Source organism: Mus pahari, chromosome 22, assembly GCF_900095145.1.
Source record: "Mus pahari chromosome 22, PAHARI_EIJ_v1.1, whole genome shotgun sequence".
Taxonomy (NCBI): domain Eukaryota; kingdom Metazoa; phylum Chordata; class Mammalia; order Rodentia; family Muridae; genus Mus; species Mus pahari.
This window is the reverse complement of record NC_034611.1, coordinates 40092005-40119908: the sequence shown is the minus strand read 5'-3', so window position 1 is coordinate 40119908 and position 27904 is coordinate 40092005. Positions and strand designations below refer to the sequence as shown.

At 41.5% G+C, this 27904-nt stretch overlaps 1 protein-coding gene across 2 annotated transcripts in view; it reads right to left on the bottom strand.

Annotated features, from left to right (window-relative positions):
• Nucleotides 1-11528: 11528 nt before the first annotated feature.
• The window catches only part of Rngtt (RNA guanylyltransferase and 5'-phosphatase), a 175882-nt gene continuing 159506 nt past the window's right edge, over nt 11529-27904 (bottom strand). The window contains exons 15-16 of one of the 2 annotated variants that reach the window (XM_021222038.2): nt 15042-15165; nt 11529-13844 (exon numbers count right to left, since the gene is read on the bottom strand). In XM_021222038.2, the coding sequence (XP_021077697.1) occupies nt 13681-13844; nt 15042-15165 (288 nt within the window). In that variant the 3' untranslated portion in view covers nt 11529-13680. The remainder of the gene's footprint in view (nt 13845-15041; nt 15166-27904) is intronic. The other variant, XM_021222039.2, reaches the window with a different exon arrangement.

The window sequence follows — 27904 nt, the reverse complement described above, 5'->3', positions numbered from 1 at the left end:
AGTAAAGATGTAATGACAGAGAATCTGTCCCTGAGCTGCAAATACCACTCTTCCTTTATCCAGGCAAGAGAAAGGGAGGCAAGGAGAGAGGCCTGGGGATCATGACTCTAACCTCAGAGAATGGGCCCTGAAGCAACTTCCTCAGCCCAGTGAGGCTCTTTCAGGAAGCCCCGCACAGCCTCCGGGCAGCACACTGTGTTCCACTTTACATTAACCGGGGCCAAGCACTGAGACCCTAGGTCACTAATGTGGGCTGGCACATTGTGAAACAGGAAGTAGATCAGCTTTGTGACTGGCATTCCTTCTATGTCACTCTCACAGGTGCACATGGGAAGGTTTGGAGATTTGCAGGGTGACAAGAATAAAGGAGACTGCCAATCAAAACCTTACCAGGAGTGGCCCCGTGAAAGGAACAGTTCTGCACTTCTGGGAACAGGAGTGCAAAAACATTCCAACTTTATCTGCCCAAAGAATTGCTCGCCAAGTCTGGAAGTTTCAGGGGTACCAGACAAAAACGACACCTTATTTCAGAAAGATTTTTGCCAAAGACTTCTCCCAAAAGCAAGACCCCCAAAGCTCATTCACAACCTTCAAGTAAGAGCCTGTGTGAGGGCTTAACTAGAATTCTTTCCAAGGGGAGGTCTCTTTAAGGAGGGGTGGTCTCCAAATGGAGAGGCTGAAGGAAAGGGGCTTTCTCCAGAATTAGTATCAACTGTACCCCCAGGTCTAAGGAAGAGTCCGAGTTGGCCCATCCTGGGCTCTTCCCAGACACTTTATTGCTTTCTGTCCCTCTTTTAGAGCAGTTTGCCCAGGCTGGGGCCAGTGTTAGTGATGGCCTTCAGTGGAGCTTGTCACCAGTTTACAGCTGGTTCGGTTGGGCTGTCTATATGGTAAACGTCGAGAGCCACCCTTCAGGTTCACCCCTCTATTTTGAGGCCACCCACGCTCAGCACCCGAAATGTACTGTCTGGATCAGTCACCGAAACACATGCATGATTTAGATGAAGTCAGTGCTATGTCTTAGAAAAAAAGAAAGTTTTTCTAGGGATGGCCGAAACAGAGCAAGGTGCCATAGGGTGCTGGTAAACCCAGAGAGAATGGAGAGCCATGACCAGGCCACCCTGTACATCAAGTGGCCACTAAGGGCTGCCAAGGTGTCATGCCGCTGCAACCTTGCAGTATCTGGTAGCTTTGGGCTCTGCCTTCTGCTTATCTATCGGGCAAAAATGTCAGAAGTTCAGACCTAAGACGATCTGAGAAATACCACCTCTTAAAACTGATGACAAATGCCACCTTAAGGCCATGTGGAGAAAGAAAACAAGGGCCAAGTCCCAGCTCCCGGGCCATGTGATCCTGGGCAAGTTACCGAAGACCTCTGAGCACAGGCCTCCTGCAGAAGCACAGATGGTAACTGTCCCCGAGACGCCTAAGGCTCAGTCACAGGGTGGCCATGGTTGGTTCAATACCCAGCTCTCACTAGTGACCACAGTCCTTCCACCAGGAAGTGGTTCCTGGAGCCAACCAAAGACCACCCAGCTTCTCTTGACCTGCTGCAGCCATATGTCCCTTTCATCTCTCTCTCTCTGTTACTACTCAGCAATGCAGCCATGCTGGCCATCTATGTACCCCTGACCCTTGCCCCCAACACATAGCTCATGCATAGCTTCTGCGTCTCTTGCAGGATTGGGGGTCAAATTGGCCCTGCCTGGGCTGAAGCACTGAGTAACTGCCCAAGCCCCCAAAGAAAGTGCAGTCACCTAGGTGGAATGGTAGAGGGTGCCAAACTTGAAGATTTCCTCTGCAGCACTTTCTCCCAGCAGTAGGCTTGGCTAGTCACGTGAGCCATTTTAAACAGCCTACAAAAATCACCATTGATTTCAACGCATTGATTTTCTACACCACAGCAACACATTAAGTCTCTTTTCTGAAAAAAGACAAAAGAGAACTCAAAGAATAGACCATCACTCCAAAGCTCAGTCGCATTAATTCGATAGACTCCACACCGGTGTCTGGAGGGCCTGACATTTGCTTCTGTCTGGTAAGTTCTGTTATTTAACAAGTTAAAGACTGACCATGCCTCAGAGAAGAGGGGATCTGATATCCCTCGATACGAGTTGTGCCTGTGTGACAGGCTCCAGGGACACCCCTCACTGGCCAGACGTGGCAAGGCTGCGAGGAGGCCAGCTGCCAGCCTAAATCCATGTGTACTCACACTCCAAATCAGGGTCAGCCGTGTCCGAGCATCCGGCTTTGTTCTGGAAATTGCGGATTTTTTTTTTTTTTTTTTTTTTTTTTTAAGGAACTAGAACTTCCAACCGTGGCTCTCAACTCTGAGGAAGATCTCTAATCACCTTCTACACACATTTCCAGGTCTTGTTGCTGTGAACTTTGGTTCTCCTCCCACCCCTCCCCCACCCAACTCCCAGCAGAAGATGCTCATAGCTGAAACAGATACATTGCCCTGTTTTACACACACACACACATATATATATATTTATATATTTTATATTATATACATACTCCCACTACCCTTTATTTCACCCCCCTCTCCTCTAACCCCCACCCCACTTCTATACTTAGTTTCCAGCTCAAGTGGATTTTATTTATTTATTTATTTATTTATTTTTAGACCGCATCAGTTAAATCTGTTCATCTTTTTCGAGTTGAAAGACTGGAAGAAATCACACGTCGCTTCAGATGTGAGATGCGCATGGGCGGTTTGCATCCTGCCCAAAGATAGCTCATCTTCATTTTGAGATGTTTTGTCTTCTTTGGCAATCAAAACTCCAACTTTTCTACATGGCATGTGCCTACGGACTACAAAACTTGAATACATCAACACTGGTTGTGGGCTTTGCCTCACTTCCAGATAAACTTGTGCACCTCAGGGGTGTGGGCTGCACCAGCATTCTAGAAAGCCTGGGTGGCTCAAGCTCCGGGAACGCGGAGCATGTGATCGCTATTAACTACACCTAGAAGACTGTGGGCAGGGAAGGAAGCACACAGGAAGGCGGAGAGCTCAGCTTTGGCGTATTGAGGTTGAGGTGACTATTAGACACCCCAGCAACGATGACAAACTGTCAGTGTGATGTCTGAGTTCAGCACTCAAGATTGAGAGCCACGCTCTAAATGCACTTGGAAACTTTGACGGAGTGGACAGAGGCCAGCATTCCCTTACGTGAGAGGCACCCAGGGCAATCAGCTCCTTCAAGGCAAAGAGCAATTTGCCCAACTGAAGGGATCGCCTGCCCTCCCCCATCCTCGCCCCTATTTAAGGAAGGACCAATGGCAAACAAGCTGGAAGTCTGAAAATCACAAAGTTATGTGAGAAAGTCACTTATTTCTCAGTCTGTTCATATGTAAAATGGGACAACTATATCAAGGCTCCATAGGAACAGCAGGCTTTTTTATTTTTCCTCTTGAAAGCTTCCAGGAGGTCATAAGGGGTCAGAAAGTAAACTCCCGCACCAAAACTTCCTCCACTACAGGTACACACCACCCCAAGCTACATCTCACCTCTTCTCAATCAAATTACGTCATTGTCTTCGTCACTGTTCTATTGTTATGAAGAGACACCATGACTACAGAGAACTTAACTGGGGGCTTGCTTACAGTTTCAGGGGCTTAACCCACTATCATCACAGTGAGGAGCACCCTGGCACACATGGTGCTGGAACAGTAAGTAGGTGAGGAGAAAGAAAAACACTGTGTCAGTAGATGTGTGCTTTCGGAACCTCCAACCTATCCTCAGTGACACACTTCCTGCAACAAGGCCACACCCCCTAATCTTTCTCATCCTATCAGAGAGTTCTACTCCCTGATGACTAGGCATTCAAATAAGCCTATGGGGTCCATTCTTACATTAAAATAATAATAATAATAACAAAAACAAACTTACTAAACCCTCCTCCAAGACCTGGATAGAATTCTTTGGTTTTATTCTGTAGTTTATATTATTATTATTATTATTATTTTGGTTTTTTTTGAGACAGGGTTTCTCTGTGTAGTCCTGGCTATCCTGGAACTCACTCTGTAGACCAGGCTGGCCTCGAACTCAGAAATCCGCCTGCCTCTGCCTCTCAAGTGCTGGGATTAAAGGCGTGCGCCACCACGCCTGGCTTTTATATTATTTTCTTGAGTCTAGAGAAATGGCTCAGTGGTTAAGAGCACTGGCTCCTCTTCCAGAGGATCTGGGTTCCATCCCAAGCACCCAAATGACAGTTTATAACTATCTGTAACACCAGTTCTAGGGCACCTGGTGCCCCCCTCTGGCTTCCATAGGCACTACATGGTACACACACAAACATGCAGGCAAAACAACCACATACAAAAGACTAAAACACCACCACCAATAACAACAAAATTACTGTCTTCTGTTTGTCAGAGTGTGTGGAGAAGGGAGCATTGTTAGATGCTTCAGGAAAACAAAAACAAAAACAAAAACAACAACAACAACAAAACAACCTTTCCAGAATGTCTGAAAACCTGAGCCTGCATTTTTAATATAGCTCAATGCTAGAGAGGCTGCCTTCAATCCTCAGAGTCTCTTCCAATATTTAGCAGTCACTAACGATGAGAAACTTTGCGTGTCGGAATAAGAATTTAAAACTTTTTTTTTTTTGCAATCTTTCAAAAACGTCAACAGTTGAAACTATATTTAAAGAATCATCTTTTCTCATTTTCATAACTTCCTTGTGATTTCTTGCTGACGTTTCTTGGATGCCTCAAGTGGACTTCTAATTCAATGGACATTTCACATCAGTTCTCTCCATCAGTGACCAGGCTCTAAGGTGCAGAGCACGCTGCTACCCAGTACTGAAACGGAAGCCTCCTATCCTGACCATCATAGGCCCCAGACCCACTCCTGGGCCCTCCACAGCCTCTTAGACACCCTCTTTGGCTCATCTGTACCAGAGCCATGTGCTTACGAGCCGCCCAGGCAGAAGGGGCTGCAGTCAGCTCTCTGGTTGGCCAGGCCTTGTGAACTTGGTTTTCACGCTTTCATCGACAGGGACTACGGGTTGCTCCTGCTTAGAACCCCAGGATGGTCCAGGGCTGGAAGGGGCCAGGCCTGTGGGTCACTGTAGACACCTGGTGATAAACTACTAGTTTCCTGAAGGAGGGGTTGGGCAGACGTCTGTCCACAGTCAGCATGCTCATGTAGGCCTACCACTGTGGGATGGATTATTTAGGTTATCTGCTGCAACTCCAACCCCATCATGTGCCTTTCTTCACGTTTTGTTTTTCTTGGCCTGCATCTTTCTTTGTTTGTTTTTGACTTAGCTTTCTGGCTGTGTTACTCGGCTGGTTATTTTTCTCCCCCATTAGCTAATCATGCTGGGCCCCCAGGCCCTTCTACTTGACACCAGTTACTGACTGCATCTGAATCCTGCTCTCCTTGCTCCCCTAGCATCCGTACGTAGCATAACCCCCATCGCTCTCTCTAGCCAACTCACTGGACTCAGAAAACCTTTTTAGCCAGCCTCATGTGGCTTCTCCTCTTGCCCCATTTCTGCTAATGGTGCCACTGCTGTCCCACCTAGACTCTAACTGATAGTGGGACCTGGAGGTTTCACCTTCTAAATGCCCACCATGCCCATGCCCTTTTTATACAGTTTCTGTGTTCTAAGCTTTGAGCTGCATCCACTTAATACAATAGGCTCCCAACTTGGTTTTCTTCAATCTGCTGCTCAGATTATCAGATGATCCTCACAAAGAGAAGTTTGGCTTATACTCTCCTTAATCAGCCACTCAAACCCCTGCACAGTCTGTATAAACCAGATTTCACTCTGTGATTCTAAAAATAATCACGCCCATACGTTGTGCCTATATAGTTTAGGTGCTGGAAATATAGCCACCGAAGAAACACTTCACACAGAGGTTGTATTCTAGAGAGGAGGAGACTTGAAGGACAGACAAAGATCTAACATAGACTAGACAGGAACCGTGAGGAGGCCACGGCACTCCAGGTAGCATGGTCACTGCAGGAGCAGTGGTGATGTAGACTTCTCATATTTGTGGGAGGAATATTCCAGATGCACAAAGTTCAACGTCCTAAAGGGAGAGCTTGTTTAGCTAGTGGGATATAGCACAGGAACTGCAGTGACAAGTAGGTTGAATGGGAGGCAGGTCATGTTGCTACCAAACTAAGGGGAGCGTGGGGCATGTTGAATTATTAGTCAGGGCCTTTCAGAATGTTTTGAACAGGAAAGTGACCTGCTTCTGAAAGCAGTACATCAACAGTATGGAGAGCACAGAGAGAGACAGGCAGAAGCTGGGTGTAATCAACAGTATGGAGAGCACAGAGAGAGACAGGCAGAAGCTGGGTGTAATCAACAGTATGGAGAGCACAGAGAGAGACAGGCAGAAGCTGGGTGTAATCAACAGTATGGAGAGCACAGAGAGAGACAGGCAGAAGCTGGGTGTAATCAACAGTATGGAGAGCACAGAGAGAGACAGGCAGAAGCTGGGTGCAATCAAGGCAGGTGGATTTCTGAGTTCAAGGCCAGCCTGGTCTACAGAGTAAGTTCCAGGACAGCCAGGGCTACACAGAGAAACCCTGCCTTGAAAAACCGAAAGGAAAAAAAAAAAAAAAGAGGCTAACCTAAAGGTTGGAGTAGAGATTACAGAAGCTGTGGAGACAGACATGGATGGCAGAGGAACCTGCTGGGAGATGGAGGAGTTATCATATTTTGAGGGTAGTGCTGACATATTAACTACACCGGGAAGATGACTGTGGGCAGGGATGGAAGCACACAGGAAGGCGGAGAGCTCAGATTTGTCGTATTTAGGTTGAGGTGACATCAGACACCCCAGCAAAGATGTTAAACTGTCAGTGGGATGTCTGAATTCAGTACTCAAGAATGAGAACCATGCTCTAAATGAACTTGAACACTTTGATAGAGTATGGACAGAAATCATTGGACTGCACCTGGGCCATTAGTATAGGTGGGAAGAGCAAGACTGGAAAAGAACAATTATATGTAGGAGGGAAGAAAATCAAGAGTCCATAACGGCCTAGGAACCAAGCTCATGTTTGTGAACATCACTGAGTTGGTGAAAATGGGACTTCACTTTGCTCTGTACCTTAAGCGTCTCTGAAATTTCTCATTGAGCAATAAACACCTGTGCAACATACTGCCAGCAGGCTGTTTGTGTAAGTGCATTTGACCCCGTGCAGAGTATGGTGACAGGATCTATGGAGATTAGAGCTTGTTGGATGGAGGCAAGGATGTGGAGGGGCCAAGAGCAAACAGCTCTCTTAAGGCCTTTTGTAGCAAACGGAATAGCAGAAGGAGCCAGCAGCTAGAGGTTGATGGGGGAGTAGGACAGGAGGGCAGACAGAGACCACAGTTCTATTTCTAGGCAAAACAGTAAATAACCCTTACACATGTGGCTCTGCTGCCTACCCAGGAAGGCCAAGGTCACCCCTCTCGATTCCACTCACAGAAGGTATCGCAGGCATTCTAGCTCTTACCGACAAGTGACACTGTCCAGAAATTTTGTAAGATTTTAGTGGTGATGTGTCCAAACAGCATCTCCTCAGGGCTCACCTTGATGTCTATCAGAGCACACGGCGCTTACACCAGAGACATCAAAGCCACACAAGGATGTCCAGACGGAGGGCAACAGAACTTACATGGAAACTCTGCAGTTTCTTATTCCTTTAGATCCTGGAAGTTGTTCAAGAGCAGCAGCAGCAGCAAGAACAGCCTCCTTCGCTTCCTGTTTGAAGACAAGGCTGGAGGCATAGACTTACCCAAAGGGAACCAGAATTTTTTATTTTATGTGCATTGGTGATTTGCCTGCCTGTGTCTCTTCGTGATTCCCTGGAACATGAGTTACAGGCAGTTGTGAGCTGGCATGTGGGTGTTATTGAACCCAGGTCCTCTGAAAGAGCAGCCAGTGTTCTTAACTACTGAGACATCTCTACCTTCCCAGAAATGTTTGTTGGTGGTGGCAGAATTTTTTTGTCTTGTTTTGTTTTTTGATTTATTATATATACAGTGTTCTGCCTGCATGTATGCCTGCAAGCCAGATGAAGGCACCAGATCTTATTATAGATGGTCATGAACCACCATGTGGTTGCTGGGAATTGAACTCAAGACCGCTGGAAGAACAGCCAGTGCTCTTAACTTCTGAGCCATCTCTCCAGCTCCCAAATTTATTTTTAAAACTGAAAAGTCCCAACAGTTACCAAAGGATTTCCCTGTGAATACATGAGAAAATGGGTGATGGGTAAGGTTGAGCCTCCTACTCATCACATAGAAAGTTCAATGAAACTGCACTAAAAAATAACTCCATCAAAAGGACGACCTCCTTTACATCTCCCTGCTAACATATCCCCCAAAGAGAGAACAGGGCACTACTACCTGCTCATAAGTCTCCCTGAGAGGTTCCTGTTATCAGTACAAAAGAAAAAAAGAGACAAGGTGCTGCTCATGGAATTAAATAGGAGCTGCCTCAGACATGGCTCTGAATAGTCTTCTGAATTATAGTTCAGTTCCAAGGAGAGGACCAGAGTGACACACGACATTCCATGCAGCTAATCCAAGGGGGACAACAACACAAAGGGACATTTGAATGCTGCTACTGCTAAGCTCTGTGACCCAGTCGCACCATCATGTCTACAGCCCAGCGTCTGAGGGAGAAAAACTTGAAAGCATCACTGTATGGCTCCTTGCAGATATCTGAGTAGGGTGGAGGCTGAGGCTCCTGGGCTCGGCACAACAGTGAAACACTGTGAACAGAGGGTGTACCACTGTTTTCAAACTCAGATGGCACAGGCTGGAGTCGCACCACAGAGGGCTCTCCTGCACTGCTAGGATGCCCTTAGTGGAACTTAAGAGAAGCAGCTTGAAGATCTGAAAGGTCACTCTGAGCTTGTGATCTGAAGAAAAATAGACTGTGTACCAAAGTTGTAATCGGAAAAACCCATGACTTCCTGTTGTTCTTGTCCAGCAGTTGTCAACCTGTGTTTGTGACACCTTGGAAGTCGCACATCAGATACTTAATTCCAATTCACAGTAGTGGCAAAAATATAGTTATGAGCAGCAATGAAATGATTTTATGGTTGGGGCCACCACAGGAGGAAATGTGTTAAAGGGTCATAGCACTAGGAAGGTTGGGAATCACATTCTAGTCGAAGCTAAACTCTGTTTTTCTTTGTTGTGTTTGGTCAAATTAACTTCTGTCCCTTACACAGGGAAATTTCAGGGCTAGAGAAATGACTGAGAGGTTAAGAGTGCCTATGTGAGGTAGTTCACAACTGCCTGTAACTCTAACTCCAGGGGGACCCTACACCTCTGGCCTCCAAACTCACCTCATACATACCTTACCCCATGCACATAATATAAAATACAATTAGGAAAAATACTGACAAGTTTCATTCTACTTGGTTTTTTGTTGTTTTTTTTTAATACAGGTAATTCCAGTTTTTACCTGTGTGCATTTTGCATGAGTGCACAATAGAATCACCCATACAATCAACCACTATCATGCCCAAATATGTCTTTCAGCTGTATAAGCAAGAATGGTTGCTTTTCTGAGGGTCTCCGTGTCCAGCGCCTGGGTTACAAGCTGTCTGGTAGATAACGTTCATAAGTGTTTTACTTAGGGTTTCTATTGCTGTGATAAAACACAATAACCAAAAACAACTTGGGGAACACAGAATGTATTTTATTTCATACCTTATAAGTCCCTCGTCCAAGGTTAGGGCAGGAACTCAAGGCAGGAACCTGGAGATAGGAACTGAGGCAGAAACCATGGAAGAGTGCTTCTTACTGGCTTGCTCAGCCTCCTTTCTTGTATCAACATGACCACCTGCCCAAGGGTGGCACTGTCCAAGATGTGCTGGGCCCACACCATTCATTAATCAAGGACACGCCCCACAGGCTTGCCCACAGCCAATCTGGTAAATATATTGTCTCTACTGAGGTTCTATTTTCTCTAATAACTTGAGTCTATGTCAGCTTGACTTAAATCTAGTCAGCACAATTTGCCAACACAAGAATCTTGCTATCCTAGGGTGAGACGCAGGTACAAAGAACAATGAAATAAAAAAGTGTTATATGTAAAAACCTGTATTTTCTTGCAAAGTAAGTACTTCAGGATTGAGATTCTCATTCTCTCTCTTTCTTTCTCTCTCTCTCTCTCTCTCTCTCTCTCTCCTCACCAAATGATAGCCACAAAATTTTGAAAAATGCCTTTCCACACACACACACACACACACACACACACACACACACACACACACAACAAAAGCTGTCAGGTCCATGTATCCATGCACATTAAGACATGTGAGACCTGGAAGTTAACTGGCTCCGCTTTCTTCTCTTACTATGTACAATGGGCATCTGGTATCCAGGGAGAAGGAGGGAGACATTAGAGTTAAACCGAGGCTGACAATAACCCACCCGAGTTCAAGTGTTGACAGCTAGCTGCCACAATCGAGACATGATGGGCCGGCGCTTATTTTAATCACCACGCTTCCTAATTACAGCTCCAGAAGCCAACATCTGAACTATTGTACTTCCCATTTCCTCTCCTGCTGTCACTGTCAACTCCATCTTCTTCTTCTTCACGTGGCCAGAGGTCAGTGGCAGCAGAAATTCAACTGGGCAGACTCGGACACTGCACAACCAGACGGTGAAGAATCACTGAGGCAGCAACTCTACTGGAGTACCAAGACCTCTGGGTTCTCAGCTCAAAGCTCAGGCCTACATTGTGTATCTATGTTATGAAGGGTACTCACGACCTAACACACTCTTGGGTTGGTGGTAACCATGCAGTCCCACGCATATGGCTGCTAGGGTGAAAGCAGACTCCCGACGCCCTGACTTCACACAGAGCCACAGCTGGACTGAAAAACTCCCTTCCGATCAGGCCTAACCTTGACATTTATCAATGGAACAGGAGGGAAGGACAGAGAGATCACAACCCAGCAGGACGCTCAGCCTAGACTTTTTTTTTCCCTTTCCTTTTCTTATTTTATTTATTTACATTCTAGTCATTCTGGATTTAGCCTAGGGCTTTTTTTTTTTTTTTTTTTTTTTTTTTTTTAAATCACAGGAGTTTACCATTTGGCCTCTAATTTTCAAGATTTTATTGGCCTGAAAAAACTATATACATTGCTCAAAATGGTGTTATGTTTAAAGATAGCAAAATCCCATATTTAAAAAAATATATAGTCATTACAAGCAATTTGATGGCTCATCATCTCAGGATATTTACTCTAAAAGAAACCCACAAAAAATAACGCAAGAGGATGCTTGTTTGGTAGTGTTGAGATGGGGTGATGCACAGAAACAGATAAAGTACCTCCACCCTAGAGGTCAGAAAGAAAGGCAGTGCCTATCAAGTTTTCAAGTCTTTAGATTAATCTCTATAGTGTATCTAGCCAGATGAAGCATCCTAGGTGTGGCGGAGAAAAGCAAGGGCCAGCACAGCAGAAGGGACACCAAATCATTGTCAGTGAGACAGGAAAGACACAGTTGTTTTACATCAGTAGTTTTATTACAATACACACTGACACAATTAGAGAAGGAATGTTCTGGCATTTCTGAGCATTTCGTGGAAAGCAAAGTGACCATCTAGACAGGAGTCATCCATAGTTTTTTTTTTTTTCCCCAAACAAAAAGCAAGCTTTCACATGCGATAACTCAGGGAAACAGTCTTCTTATTCTTGTCTAGAAAATATCAGCTAAAGAAAACAGCTGTTGTAACATGAGCCGAGAAGGGAAGTTTTCTTTCAAGATCTCCAAATCCTACTTTCATCCAAAAGCCTAAGTGGCTGTAAGGATACTTCAGGAGGTGATGTGGTTGGGGACTACATGGGGTCTGCTTTTAAGGTCAATGATTATGTCACCACAATTGAAAGGAAAGGATAAGCTGAAAAAACAAGTCCCATATAATGCTTTTTTCATAAAAATCATTTGAAAGGTTAACGTTACCATAACATTTTAATTCTATCAGTGATCACTGACAAAGCATCTTACTGTATCTTCAAAAGGACTCTCCTTTTGCATCGGCTTGGGAGCAGGCCATAGATTGCCTGGAGTCCACAGGCAGTTCTGGATCCACCATATAAACGACAGAAGGAACCTTGACAATTTCCCCTCAACAGTCCTGTAGTAATCAGGTGTTCAAATCCCTTCAGTGCCCAAATTTACAAAAGAAACCTAAGAAAAAAATGATTATGACATTTTGACTAACCTTGCTAACATAATACCTAACTTGGAACAACAGCGGCATGAGCCATAAGTCTAGGCACAGCTCCAGTGCTCCATATAGAAAAGCACTGCAGATGTAAAGTTCCTTTAAAAACATTAAAACTCGGTTCATATAAACACAGTTTTGGTTAATCTGTGCTTTGCCAAATAAAAATTCCATCAGATCCTCGGCCTGCTAGGTAAAGCATTTGGGTTTTCATTTCTGGCTGTATCAATATAAGAATATACACTGTTGCATATACTTTCAGATATGCTTATACATATATAAAATACAGATCATGAACATTTGTTTTAAATACATATACTTAAAACCTGTGTCTCTAAAAATAAATACATTAAGTAAGCTGCTTGCTAGTAGCTAATTCTGAATTCCTTCAAAAGCCAATCAGAGCAAGTTTTACAATGGCAAGGACCATGAGCTGCCTTTAACCTACTGTCTAGAGTAAACACTGAGGTGCAGCTCAGGAGCAGAGTACACCTCCAAGTACAGGTGCAGCCGGAGCAATGGGAGCAACATCTTCACGTCCTCCACGACCAGTCAGCAATGCCTCTGAGTCTGTCCAGTGGGAGGCCAGCATTTCCTAGACAACACTTTGTTCAGCTGACAGTAACTTCTAGGCAAAGCTGCCACCGTGTCTGACGCGCTGTTTAAGGAAAATAACACAAGAGCGGTTGTGCTTGCTGCTGCTCCCAGAGATCACAGTTGAGTTGGTAAACAGGAGGAGCCCTGCTGCCTGAAAGAAGCAAGGCTCCAGACAGCATCACATAAAGGACCTGGGGTTCTAAGGGAAGTGCCACAAAGGAACTCAAAACCACTGCCAGGATGGGAACCCCAGACAGCTGACGCCATGGTTCAAACAAAAGACATAGTAAAATGCTCAAAATAGTTTCTAAAGAAAGGATACAATTCACAAGAAAATGGAGCTACATTACTGTTTTTACCCCCCACTCACACAGAAACAGAAACAGAAGAACTTCTTAAAATGGTATAGCCAGACCAAACTGTTTAATGTACATAATACTTGACCTTGTCATTGCTCAGAATATAAAAAATTGAGAAATATAAGAAATCCATGATAAGTTAGTGAGAAAATTTCTAATGCCAGTGCCCACATTTTAAAGAGGGAAACTTAAAATCCAACTTTTAAAAAACTCAATATGCTTACAGCTTCAGATTGCTAGTTATGAATCAAATGTAAAGGTATCTATTCACATACAAACAAGGCCTCTGTTTCATTAACTTCAATCTGATTTAAACCTTTGGATATTTCAATCTGTAGACTCCACAGGGTAAGGCTGAATTTACCAGGTATAAATAAAATATTTAGGTCCATGATGTACTGTAGTTCCAAGGAAACAAATGTACCAACTAGATACAGGCTGACTATGTCTTCCCTTAAACCACGTGTACCAGTACGAAGCCACACTGTCTCCCTCTCAGAGGCGGGGACTAGGTTGGCCGAGGCAGTCTTTTGGGCGGTGGGGGCGGCATGAGCTCCGTGTCAGGGTCCAGGGGATACTTTCGCTTCTGCCCCTGGGCGGCTGCTGCACATCTGTCAATGAACCCAAACAGCATCTCCTTGGTGACCGGGTTCGAGATGCTGTTGCACACAGCTGTGGACAGAGGAGGAAAACAGCTCAGGTGATTAAGGCAGCCGACTCACTGCAGGCTGAGGATGGTCTTCATGCAGCTCTGTGAAATCAGGGCGTTTCACGATGGGCAAGCAGGCCTCAGGTTAGGTACTTTTTTAGTGGTTACTGGTGTAGTGGTTGCTAGAGTATTAATTTTAAGCAAAGATGTTAAGGGATTTTAATCTAGTACAACATACTTCATGAAAATCCATATTTAATTAAAACTTCTATGTGGAAAGTATACTACAGTTTTTAAGTCATTCTGTCAGAAAGATGTCCATTTTCTGAAAAACAACAGTAATAGCCAATGCCACTATAGAATAGGAAGTTTTCATGATAGCTTCTATCCATATTGTTATTTTAACCATTTAGTTGAAGAACATATAATAAAACAGTCTAATAAACAAAACATCTTTTCTGGAGTAATCAAAAAAAAAGAACCAATTTTCTCATTTTATGATGTTTTGTTTGTTTGTTTGTTTGTTTGTTTGTTTGTTTTGGGATAGAGGGAGAAGACAATGGAATGAACTCATCTTGTCTGAGCATAGATGTTTCTTCCAAAAAAGGCCCCTGAATGTGAAACAGTATCTTTTAAAGTGAAAAAGGTGAACTGGCTGCCTGTCTCCTCTTCCTCCTTCTCAGGATCGTGATCTCCATCAGCAGTGGAACACTGGACAAGTGAGCCGCCACCACCCACTGCACTGATCTACCCTTTTATAAACCGCCTCTACTGTCAGTACATCTGACACATGGGGATGAAGCTCCAAGGCATTCACACCACAGCCAAAGAGCATTCTGAAGGATAGCAGGGCAGTCCTTATGTTTTACACGGTTTTCATTTACTTTCTCTCCATTGTTTGTAAAGTTATTTTAGGAGCCAGAAATTACATTTTTCCCTTGCTAATTCTGTTTCTTACCATCTGGCAAACAATTGTTTTAACAGTTTTGAATAGCTCAGAAATTATCATGGCTGTTTTTTAACCATTCATTAAGTTAATCTAGTATGCAACCATTACCCGTCCCTCTTTTGCCCTTTCAGGCACACAGGGCAGCTTCTTAGCAGCTAACAAGGTGCAGGCCCGACTACCTCCCCCATTATCAGGACAGCAGCAACAGGACACGTGGTCTCTGACGACATAGTTTTCTGTAGCTTACTGTACTGGTCACTCTCATACTCACCCATGGCTGTGTTGTAGGCATTTGGGAAACTTTTGTCTATCCTCTGTCTCATGAAGACCCAGCTATTGTTCTCAAATTTGCATTCTATAATTTTGTTGTCATACTGTTTTAGTTCTTTTGTCACCTGTTTTAAAAGAGAATTGATGAAAATATTTTAAATCATTTGAAAGGCTTTTTGCTTCTACTATGTGACAGACACATTAGGAAATGCCAAAAACACCTCAGTAATTCTTCGAGCAGAGCTCTTTGTCATCTGAAGTGTCTAATCAAGCCTGAAGATATGGTGCACACTCCCAGTACACATGCTCATGTATCTGACACTTCAGAGTTGTGAAAATGGCTGTCAATATATAGCAATTAAAGAAGCTAAGCAGAAAGCAGCCACTTCTGGGCCAAATGCAAATATGTTACCATGGGGACAAAGCCTTCAATCCTGTCTGTGTTTCTGTGGCTTTCAGACAATAAGTTCACTGCTTAGGGTTCACCAACTTTCAGAAAGATCTCATCATGTATGCCACACCCCCCATTATCTTTATTATAAGAAAAAAAGGCTACATAAAAATAAATACTAGGATCAAATCAGGCAGTTTTTAAATCCAAACTTACTCTTCGGGCTATTTTCCCTCTCATTCTTCCAGAGAGTACAGATTTAGAAAGGAAACTACTTTGACTTCAGCTGCTGTGTTTCTTGGCTTCTTTACCTCAGATGATTGAATATGGATTACAACATACTCTATCAAAGCCACCAAGTATCCATGGTAACTATGGTACGTCTGAGAAGATATTCCATCAAGCTAGGAGGGTGGTTTTCATAAAAGGAACCTAAAGCTTATCTCTGCACTTTTGCAATCAAATGCCAGTCATGGTAATATTTGAATTCTGTCTTCATCTTTCAGAACTAACAACACACACTCTCTTACAATATGGTAGATTGTAATCACTAAACTTCATCAGCATTATTTGAAATGCTCTCATTTTCTGCCCACATATTCACTACCACCTAGGAAGATGAAGGGATGCAAATTTTTAAAAGCCGCTTTCAATTCAGATTAGTCAGGGTGTGTCTTCATAAAAATTTTCCAATTGTCTTCCCTCTAGATGAATACTGCATTTGACTGGATGGATCATTTGCATTTTCAACAGGCCTAATAATTGGTCCAAAACCAAGACCCAAGCTCTATAAACTTAACCCCTCTATAGACGCTCCCTCTTTAGCAACCTAGCCAATGTGTCCTCGGATGATTGGAGTATATAGTCTCACTCCCCTGACTTAGCAAGAGTCCATGTCCTTTTTTTTTGACTCATCGCTCATGTGCAGGCGCTGGACAACACATTCAACCTAGGCAACCAGTTCTGGATTATGCCAAGTACAAGTTGTTCAACAGAGCAAAGTCTCCACATCTTTCAGTCTTCATTTTACAATCTCTAAAAGCATCAAAGGGCTTTTTAATATACTAGGTTATGGAAAGAAAGTGACTGAGACAGAGTAGGAAATCTGAAAATGTGTAATTAAATAGAAAATAGATAGACAGACAGACAGACAGACAGACAGACAGATAGATAAATAGATAGATACCAAGGTCCTATCTTAAGCATTTTAAGGGCACAGTTTAGCAGTATTAGGCACATCCACTGTTGTACAGCAAACCTTACTGATGTGTAGCTTGCAATCCTACCTATAATTTACATCTCCTGCATGCCTAGACCTGTTTTCTGTTTGTGACTTTTAGTTTATATATTTCAGATGAGTAGAATCACATAACATTTATCCTTCTAAAGAAATTTATTTTGCTTTAGCATAACATCTTTGGGGTTCATTCATACGGTAGCATGTGACAGAGTTCCCTTCCCCTTTTATGTTACATAATATTCCATTATATTTTCTTCAGCCATTCATCTGTTGATAGGCATTTTTTTCCTACATCTTTGCTATTGTGACTAATGCTGTAAGAAAACAGGGGTATAAACATTACCTGGAGATCCTGCTTTAAATTCTTTTGGGCATATACACAGAAGTGAGACTGCTAGATCACACAGTAATTCCATTTTAATTTTCCAAGCAACTTCCATACTATTATCCAAAATGGTTAAATCATATCACATCCCTAATGGTGTGTCCTTTATTTCTGGCCATGTTGACAGGTGCCAGATGTTGCGACACGATGATTTATTGGCTGCGCATGCTTACTGGTTGTATGCCTTTCGTGGAAAATATATACTTAATTCCTTTGCCTTTTGTGGGGTAGGTATTCAAAGAGGGTCCCATTTTTGTGGCCCAAGCTGGCCTTGAACTTCTGATGTCTGCCTCAGTCTCAAACATGTGGTCTGCCTTAGCCACCAGGATCACAAACCTTCTATTACATATCTAGCTACTTTTGCCTATTTTAAAAAACATTTCCATTCAGTACATGTCAACTATAAAAAAAATAATGTATTTCAGCCAGAGGTTTTCGTTTTGTACATAAGACATATTTGGCCCGGTTACTCTGCCATTCTCTTCCCTGTCCTCCTGGGGGACTAGAGAACAAGAGAGCTTCACAGACTCCACTTCGATATCTTCCCCACTGGAGTCCAGACACAAAAACCTTCTCATGCGTGTCTCCACTCCACAATCTCCAGACCATGTTTTTGTCTATTCACCTGCATATACATACACGCATCTGTCTGGGCATAACCCTCATCAGACAATGACTTGTAAATCTTTCTTCCATTTATAAGCCTCCTTTCTGCTTTGATGATAAGCAGAGCTGTCAATGTCCTGTTCACTTTTTCTTTTGCTGACTGTAATTCTGATGTAATTCAGAGCTACTGCCAGTTTTCTTTCTAAGATGTTTCTATTTTGTTTGTCTTGTCTTTTTAATCCTTTGAGGCTCGATAGTTTTAGGTCTTTTGTTTCAGTTTTTAATCCATTTTGGAGTTAAGTTCTTATGTAGTATAGGGGCAAGTTCCATCATCTTTCCCTACTGTGTAATCTTGTATATATATATATGTGTGTGTGTGTGTGTGTGTGTGTGTGTGTGTGTGTATACACATATCCATATATTTATATATATCAGCATGTCCCCAAAGTCATGATTTTCCAGTTTTAATTTTCCATGTACTATGAGATCACAGGTATATGCTATTAAATCTGTCTTGGGGCGGGGTGGGGCGCTATTTTGCTAGTTCCTGTGATCTTCTTGTCTTTGTCGGTGATGAAGTGTGTTATTTAAAGCACTGGAGCTTTGCAATAGAAGCCAGGGGTGTGAGGCCTGCAACTTTGCTATTTGTCAGCTATTTAGAATTCCTTAAGAGTCCATGTGAATGTTAGCACAGCTTTTCTACTTCTACAAAAGACACTGTTAGGATTTTGTTCTGTTTACGCAACATCTCAAGACTGCTGTTAAGTTCTATTGATATTCTGATAACACTCTCTCCTGAGCCATGACTACTCAAAAGCTTTCCATTTATTTCTATCTTATTTCTTTTAACAAGAAACATTGCTTATGTTTTTAAAGCAACTTTACAAGTAAACTCACTAAAGGAATCATGCTGACATCAAAAGGCACATTCTGAAAGCAGATATCAACAAAATCACATCTTTGGCATTTTAAAAGAAGCTAGTTACTGGCTAGCAACTGGAAGTTAAGTATCATAAAGCTTATCACTCTTGTGTTCTCGGTTTCAGACTTAAGCAGTATTACTATCTATCTGCTATAGCTGCTTGGCCAAATACTACCAACCTGGAAAAATATTTCCAGAAAATGAATGCNCCAGCCACTACTACTTGAAATTGATGTCCATATTCAACAAGAAACAGTGCTCTTCAATAGTTACATTTAACTGGGAAAAAAAAACCACCATCTCTCATATGTAACACACTAAAGTTTTCACTAATGGTCACATAAAAAAATTAGTAAAGAAGAGTGACTTAATTTCAGTATCCATAATTTTCTGGACAATTATGCATCATTATTAACTGAAAGAAGACGCCTGCTGTCTTCTGTATCAACCTTGTTATCCTAGTTTGAGTTCATGAGTGTGTAAATATTTATAAATTAGAATTTCAGACTATACCCATTATTACATTAAATTTATTAACTAATTTGAATAGAAGCACACTATCAAATCATAAAAGCAATGCACAAAAACAATTAGTTGGCAACCTGCACAAGTGGGTGAAACTACTTCTGACGGTGGAGCAGGAGCCTGCAGAAAGCTGCCCCGCTGGGTGGCCATATCAAGTGAGCATCTGAGAGAGAGCTCGGTTTGCTCTGAAGTCATTAAAAACAAAACAAAAATACAAAACGCAAAACCTAAAATACCCCCACACACCAAGAAAGGTATTATGAGTTTCTTCTTTTTTCACATTTAATTTGGAAAGATTGGCAGGAAAATTGTAAAGGTGGTAGAGGGTATATTTTCTTTTTTTTTAATTTTTTTTATTAGATACTTTCTTCATTTACATTTCAAATGCTATATCCCCAAAGCCCCCTATACCCTCCCCCCTGCCCTGCTCCCCACTCCCGCTTCCTGGCCCTGGCATTCCCCTGTACTGGCCTATTTTCTTCTGCTAATATTTATATTTTATTTATCAGCATACAGCTACCAGTTAACACTGGTATAACATAAACTGAAGACTACCCAGATTTCTATTTTATTATCTATAATAGGATGCAATCCAGGAAACCACTTGAATTTAATTGCCACATGTTAGGTTTCTTCCAATCAATAGTAATTAATCACAGTCCTTGGGTTTGTTCTTTTTTTTTTTTTTTTTTTTTTTTTCTGTCTGTCTGTCTGTCTGTCTGGGCTCTATAACCCAGGCTGGCTTTTTATCACTGCAACCTTCCCATATGAGTCTTCTCAAGCACTGGGATTACAGGCATGAGCCGCCACATCCAGGTGCCTGAATACTTAAGAGTGCCATCAGATGTTTCAAAAATGATGCTAAAATTAGGATTTTTAAAAAATTGGTATTTGCTCATGATAAAGATTTTGTGGGTGTGTCAAGGAGTACCTTTTGGTCTTTCCACACTATACTAGTTCCCTGTGTTACTGGTGACAGTAACTCTGATTACTTAGTCAAGGTTCTCATTTGCCAGGTTTCTCCTATTGGTTGGTGTGAGTTATGTGTCTAGTCTGACTTTAAGGACAGGGAAATGAAAGTTCACTTCCTGGAAAGGGTTATTGAAGACTATGTAGTGTTCATTTATTTTACTTATTTTAAACTTCACATGCGTGGATGTGTTATTACCTGCGTGTGTACCACTTGTGTCCTTGATACCATAAGAGATCAGGAAAAGGAGTCAAACTCCTGGAACTGGAATTACAGATGGCTATGATCCCATGCAAGTGCTGGGGATCAATCCCAGGTCTTCTGGAAGAGCAGCCAGTCCTTTTAACAGCTGGGCCAACTCTCCAGGCCAATGTGGAATTTATTAATAATACAACTTATAAATTTTGGAAGGATATCTTCTGAAGCTATGCAGTCGCTCCATTTCTCCATGTTTCAATCATGACTTTCCCTAATCCATCTACAAACGCGCCCACAGTAATTACTAGTGAAGCATCCAGGAGACTTTCAACTGCCTTCCTTCCTTACTACTCTTGCATTCACACTGGACTTCTACATGGGAAAGAAAGGTGTCTATTTTCTTTTATATAATTTATTCATTGAGCATTTGGTATGTGTCAAGCATTATAAATCAGCAATCAATATGTGAACCATAACCTTTTTTTTTTTTTTTTTTTTTTTTTTTTTTTTGTCTCACTCTATGGTCTGTGCTTGTCTGTAACTCACTATGTAACTCCTGGCCTCAAACCTGCAGACGTGGTTACAGGAGATGTGTCACTCTAGGTAGGCTATTAGGCTTCAAAACTCCATGCCATTCCATGAGCTCTCTCTGCTTTGTGCTTGTGGATCAGATGGAAGGTCTACGCTACTGCTCTGTCTCCATGACTGCCTATGCTCCCTGACACAAAAGGCATGAATTCTGTGATGGTTTAAATAAGACTGGCTCCTGTAGGTTCATATATTTAAATGCTTAGGGAGTGGCATTAGGAGGTTTGGCCTTGGAGTAGGGGTGGGCTTGTTGGAGGAAGTGTGCCACTGGAGGTGAGGCTATAGGGTTTCAGAAGCTCAAGCTAGGTCCAGGGTCTCTCTCTTCCGGATCCAGATGTAGAGCTCTCGCCGTTCTCCAGTATCATGTCTGCCTACCTCTGTGCTTCCCACCAGGATGATAATGGACTACACTTCTCAACCTGTACATAGGTCTCAATTAAATGTTTTCTTTTGGAAGAGCCACTATGATCATAGTATCTCTTCACAGCAATAAAAACCCTAAGACAGACAAACTGTATGAAAAAGTGAGCTCCCAAATTAAATGTCATCATTTTATGGAAATTGAAAAGTAACTAAGATACATTGGAATGGACTAGGAGAAGGAAATGCATGCTTCAAATTAGTGATGAGCAATGGGTCCAAAGACCCATGGTAAAACTTACATAATCTTAGCATACTGCTTAGGGTTTGCACGTGTGTGTGAGAGAGAGGTCCCCATGAGCCTTCAGGCTGGTTCCATATAGATTTGACACAGTCCCAAACTTCTTACAGCCTACACACCCCATTTCATATGCTTGTGTATTCTAGTTGCCTATGTGATACTACTTTGCTTTGTTTTGATTTCCCTTGTGATAAAGATAAAACCTAGGGCCTCAAGCTTGCCCAAAGACTTCTCAAATCTAACATGTTCTGTTTGTCATATTCTTCCTAATCTATTTCTTCTTGTCACTTTCCAAAAACTGGCAACATTATCACTGGCAACATTTATTACAAAAACCCTGATGTCTTGACTCTTTCTCTTTGTTTAGTCTTATATTTAATCCATTAGAGGGCTTACTAATTCCACATACAAAAATCCGTTTTTTCTCTTTATTTTACTATCCTAGTTTTAAAGTTCATAATCCAAGACACCTCTGCCTTGCAAATGGTCTCCCCGTCCCTCCAATTTTTATGCTAAAGCTAGATTTACTATAGAAAAATATAAGCCTAACTGTAATCCCTTGCCAGGCTGGAAAGGAGGAAATAGATTTGTCATGATTCCCAGATGTCAACACTTTCATAGAAGGACTGTATAAAGAGGTTCTTAACAACTTCAAGTTTAAAAAGGTTACAGAACTCAAGAATATAACATACACAGAAGTCACTATCTGAACACTAGAAACTAAAATAAAAAAAATAAGGCATAAGTCTTAATAATCTAGCTGAGCACGGTAGCAGACACCTGTGATCCAAGTTATTCAGGAGGCTGAGGCAGGAGGATTTCTGCAAGCTTGTCTAGCCTGAGCTATACAGTTAATGAGAGAGAAAGAGAGAGAGAGAGAGAGAGAGAGACAGACAGACAGACAGACAGACAGACAGACAGACAGACAGACAGGCTTGAAATTTGTAGCCTTTATACGGTGTCAATTACAAAATACTAATCAAAGAAAAAAAAGGGAGGGTGTAAATAAGTGTAGAGATATAGATAGAAAGACCCAATATTGTTGCCATCTTTCTTCCCAAAATGATCTACAAATTCAACACAATCACAAGGAAAACCTCAACAAATCTCCCCACCCCCACCGGCATCAATACAGGGTTTTACTACAAAGGTCAAGTTGGGCTTAAACTTAATGATTTTTCTGCCTCAGTCTCTAAGTAGTGGCATTTCAGGCATTTGCCATCATGCCCAATTAAAATTATTATCAGACACTGACACCTAAATTCAAATGAATTTTATGTGAAAAGACAAAGGAACTAAGGAACCAAGCTTGGCATGGCTATCCTAGTATTTTCTAAGAAAAGGAAGGAGCAGTTTAGGGTCAGCCTATGCTACATAGTGAGACCATGGTTGGACTGGACTAGAAGATGGTATCTTAAAGTATATCACAAACACAATACAACATTAGCATAGCACAACACAGGAAAGAGTGTATATATGCCCTAAAAGTGGTGAAAAGATAAACTACAAGTACAACTGTACAGTGAAATACTATCAAGAAATACCATCTACTGGTAAATTCAATAACACTGACGAATTTCAAATGCAATGTGCAAAATCTGAACAATGATTCCGTAAAAGCCACTAAGTAAATCATTTTCCAGGGCATGGCAGAGAAAAGAGTTACAGAAATAGATTGGTGGCAATGGGGTAAAGAAGGAGGTAAAGAAGTACAGGGACCATCTTGTGAGAAGCTGAGAAAAGGACAAAACTGTTTTCCATATTGATTCAGTGGTAGCTGTGTGCCTACATTCATCTATCGAAACTCATAGAACTGGACACCAGTAAGTTACTTTAGCATAAACAAACTATAATGTGAACTGAAATGAAAACAAACTTTTTATTGATTAAAAATACATGTATATTTAATCATATCCTTGTTCAATGATTTCTCCCCTCAAAGTCCTAAGTGCAACAGTCCCCCTACGCCACCCTAACTTCTAGAAATTATCAGTGTGCCTTATACTTTTCATTCGCACTGCTTATCCTTATCTGTAAATTATCTATTCACTGTGGGTTTAATCTGTCTACTAGAGTGACTAATAATAATTGCTAATAGCTTCATTGGTATTGAGTACTATTCAAAGTAATTTATAAATGAATTTTTTGACCTCACAGCTCTAGGAAGTAGGTATTATTACTAGCCTCATTTTATATAGAGGAAAACAGGCACCAAGGAGCTAGGTAATTTAACAAGCATTTAATAGATAATACTGAAGAAACATACTATGTCTACAAGATTAATAATCATATTTAATTTAGGCTGAACAAAATCCAGAGGAATTCTAGATCTCAAAACCAAAGCCAGAGAATTTATAAAATTTGTATAAGGACAGAGCTAACTTGTTTTATTATCAAAATTCAAAATTTTGAACTAAGGGTGTGGCTCAGTGGTAAAGTTGGATCTGTAGCATTGAAGGTGAGTAAGTTAAAATACAATTGTGCTCTTTTTTTCCCTCCCAGGAATCTAAGCTGTAGGTGAAAGACACTGCAGAAAGCGAAGGCAGAATACACTCATGCACAATTTTACTTGTAGCATAAAGAACTCTGTTAATCAGTTACTTCCAAAGATAACACTTCCATGGGCAAGTTTGTAGACATGAACTGAACTGCTGCGTGACTGATGAAGGGCAGAGGACACACTGGCTGAACTTCTCCGTCTCCTCCCAAGTGCGCATCATTCTGACCTGGATCACTTCTACTGTTTGCTATTCTACTCACAGTGCTACCAGAAATCATAGGGAATGACAAGATTTCTCAGCCATTAAGGATTTACAATAGGTTAATTTTAAAATGGGCTACATCTCACAGCTGCAAAGTTTTTGTTTGATTTTTTAGACCAAATGAGAAGCCATTATTGGAACAAATGACCTTCACATAGGAATGGCTAGCAAAAAGAAAAGACCCCAGCAGAGAAACAGGCACCTCTGCCAGGTGAGGTTAGTGAGGTAAGGACAACGGCTCAGGAAACAGTGATGAATTCTATGACACAATACACTGGCTCCCTGTCTTATTTAGTACAGACATGATGAGAATTACAAACAGACCAAGAATCCACTGCATGCTTAAAATAATAAAGCAAAGGAACAAGGAAAGCTGTGCCTTCTAACAGAGGGAGAGGGCTGTGCTACTTTCTCTCACACCACTATACTCTGCAGGAGGTCACTGCTGAAGTTCCAGAGTTTGTAGCTGGGCGGTAGTGATCAACGCCTTTCTCCTCCAGTAGTATACAAAGTAACTTCAGTACCACAAATGCTAGCCAGTAGGGGCAAAGCTTTCTGTTGAATATCAACTCAACTTCTTCCTATTTGATGGCATATGTAAGTGATGTCTTCAGCGAAAGGCCTTACTATCAGATAATGAAGGGTAATAAATAGCCTTTACATCAGCCTGTAATGTCTGGAGGCTGGGCTAATGGGACCCCTTTGGGATATGGCTCAATAAGCTATAACGAATTTCTAGCACTAGAGTTTTTAGTGACGTGAGATGTATAGTTGGAGCAGAGACTCTGATTACTGACATGTATTACATATTAGTAGCACTGGGTTTCTATACAGCTTTCCAAAAGGCCTTCATGTTAGTTCTTCTTCCCCACATTCCCTCCTTATCCTGTTTTCCTATCTCCTCCCTAGTTAATCCTGCTCTAGCTTCCCCTTCATCTCTTTATTACACTATATTTACCCTTCTAGAAAAATACACTCTTACCTTTGGTCCCTGACTAGCTACCTAACAAATACTGTAATATTTGTCTTTTGGAGTCTGGGTTACTTCACTCACAATGATTGTTTCTGGCTCTTTCAATTTACCTGCAATCTTTATAATTCTTCTTTCCTTTTTTGAGACAGGATATCACTATGTAGTTCTGGTTGTCCTGAACTCATAATGTAGACTAGACTTCCTTAAACTTAAACATGTCTGCCCGTCTCTGCCTCCAAAATCCTAAGATTAAAGCTGTGTGTCACTATGCCTGGCTCAATTTCGTTTTCCTTAAGCAGTGGATAATATTCCATTAAGTAAATGTACCACATTTTCATTATCCATTTGTCCCATTTAGGGTTTTATCACTGTGACTAGATTGGGGCTGACTTATAGGTTCAGTCCATTATTGTCACAGCAGAAAGCATGATGGTATGCATGTAGACATGGTGATGGAGAAGTAGCTAAGAGGTCTACATTTGGACTGGCAAGCAGTAGGAAGAGAGAGTGGCATGGGTTCTGGCTTAAGCTTCGGAAACCTCAAAGCCTACCAACCCCTTGTGATACATTTCCTCCAACAAGGCCACACCGACTCCAACAAGGCCACACTTCCAATATTGTCACTCACTATGAGTTTATGGGCCATCTGTATTTAAACCATCACACCATTCGTGGACATCTAAGGTGTCTCCTATCTCTGGTTACTGTGACTAGAGCAGCCGTAAATATGGATAAACAAGTATCTCTATAGTAAGATACGGAGTCCTTTGGGCACAGAGGGGTACAGCCAGATCTCATGGCAGACTCATGTTTAGCTTTCGATGAACTTCAACATTTATTTCCATACCGGGCCTACCAGTTTGCACTTCCACTAGCAGTGAATAAGTGCTTTCCTTTCCTAGCATTCTTGAGTGTGTAAGCTGACACTGTGTTATTGACCTTGGCCATTTCAACTGGGTAAGATGAAACTCAAAGTAGTTTTAATTTATATGTTCCTGATGGCAGAGGCTGTTGAATACATCTTTGTTTCTCAGTCATTTGTGCTTTATCTTTGGAGAATTCTCTGCTTTAATATTCCATTTTTAATTGGGTTGTTTCTTGATGTCCAGTTTCTTTAGTTCTTTATATATTCTAAATATTAATTCTTTATTAGATATGTAATTAGTAAAGATATTTTCCAACTCTGTAGCCTACTCCTTTGCCCAAATGATAGTGTCTTTTGCTGTACAAAATTTTCTCTGCTTCATGAGTACCATTCATCGATGTTCTTTGTGCTGGTGCTATCAGCATCTTTAGCATGTCTTTCCTGTGACACTGAGTTCAAGACCATCCCAACAACTAACTCCCTCTCTCTCTCTCTCCCTCTCAAGATTATATATATATATATATATATATATATATATATATATATATATGTATGTATGTATTTATGTATGTACGTATGTATGTGCATAGCTGCTCTTTTCAGACACACCAGAAGAGGGCATCGGATTCTATTACAGGTGGTTGTGAGCCACCATATGGCTGCTGAGAATTGAACTCAGGACCTCTAGAAGAACAGACAGTGTGGTTAACCGCTGAGCCAGCTCTCCAGCCCGACGACTTTTTCTTCTATCCATTCTATCTTGACCTCTTGTTGAAGTTCTTGATCTGTTTCAGTTGAATTTTGTGCAGGTGATAATACAGATCTATTTTCATTCTTCTGCATGCAGCTATCCCATCTAACCAGAACCATTCGTTGAAGATGCTGTATTTTCTCCCTTACATATTTCTGGCTTCTTTGTAAAAAACAACAACAACAAAAAATCAGGTATCCATAGGTATATAGAATTATGCCTGGGTGTTCAATTTGATTCCATTGATCCACATATCTGTTTTTTCAATATTATGTTGTCTTTTATAATTATAAATCTGTTAACAGCCAGGGCTATACAGAGAAACCCTGTCTCGAAAAACCAAAAAAAAAAAAAAAAAAAAAAAAATCTGTAATATACAACTGGATATCTGGAGATGTTCTTTTATTTTTGTGTGACACATATCTGTGTTTCCCTATTAAAGTTTTTTTTTTTCAATTTCTGTGAAGAACTATATTGGAATTTTGATGGGAACTGAATTGAATCTCTAGAAAGCTTTTGGTAGTAGCTAAGACCTAGGCTGGGTCTACTCTGGAAGGCAGCCTATGCGGGGGGTGGGGGGGTGAGCTTTGGCAGGGGTAAGACTTGGTCTTGCAGAAGCAGAGGTTGCTTAATATTAATAATATTTACTCTCCTTGATTCTGATGGCTTCAGGGGAATTATTACCTGCTGCTTAGCAGCCCTGGGAATACGTAAAGAATTAATTGCTAGGGCTCCTTTCTCTCTTGCTAGGGAGCCTCACCTCTCACTGGCCAGGTAAGAGGGAGGCTTGGAGCAATTAACTTTTATTGAACCAAGAAAATAAAGTCACGCATGCAGAATGAAACACTTTTACACATGCAAATATGCACAGAAACACATATACATTCACAATACATATTTTTACATACTTTGGTCAGGTCCAGATACATGTCTCATTAACTTACCATACTCACACCTTCACACCTCTACTTACACATGTGCATGCATATATATATATATATATATATATATATATATATATATATAT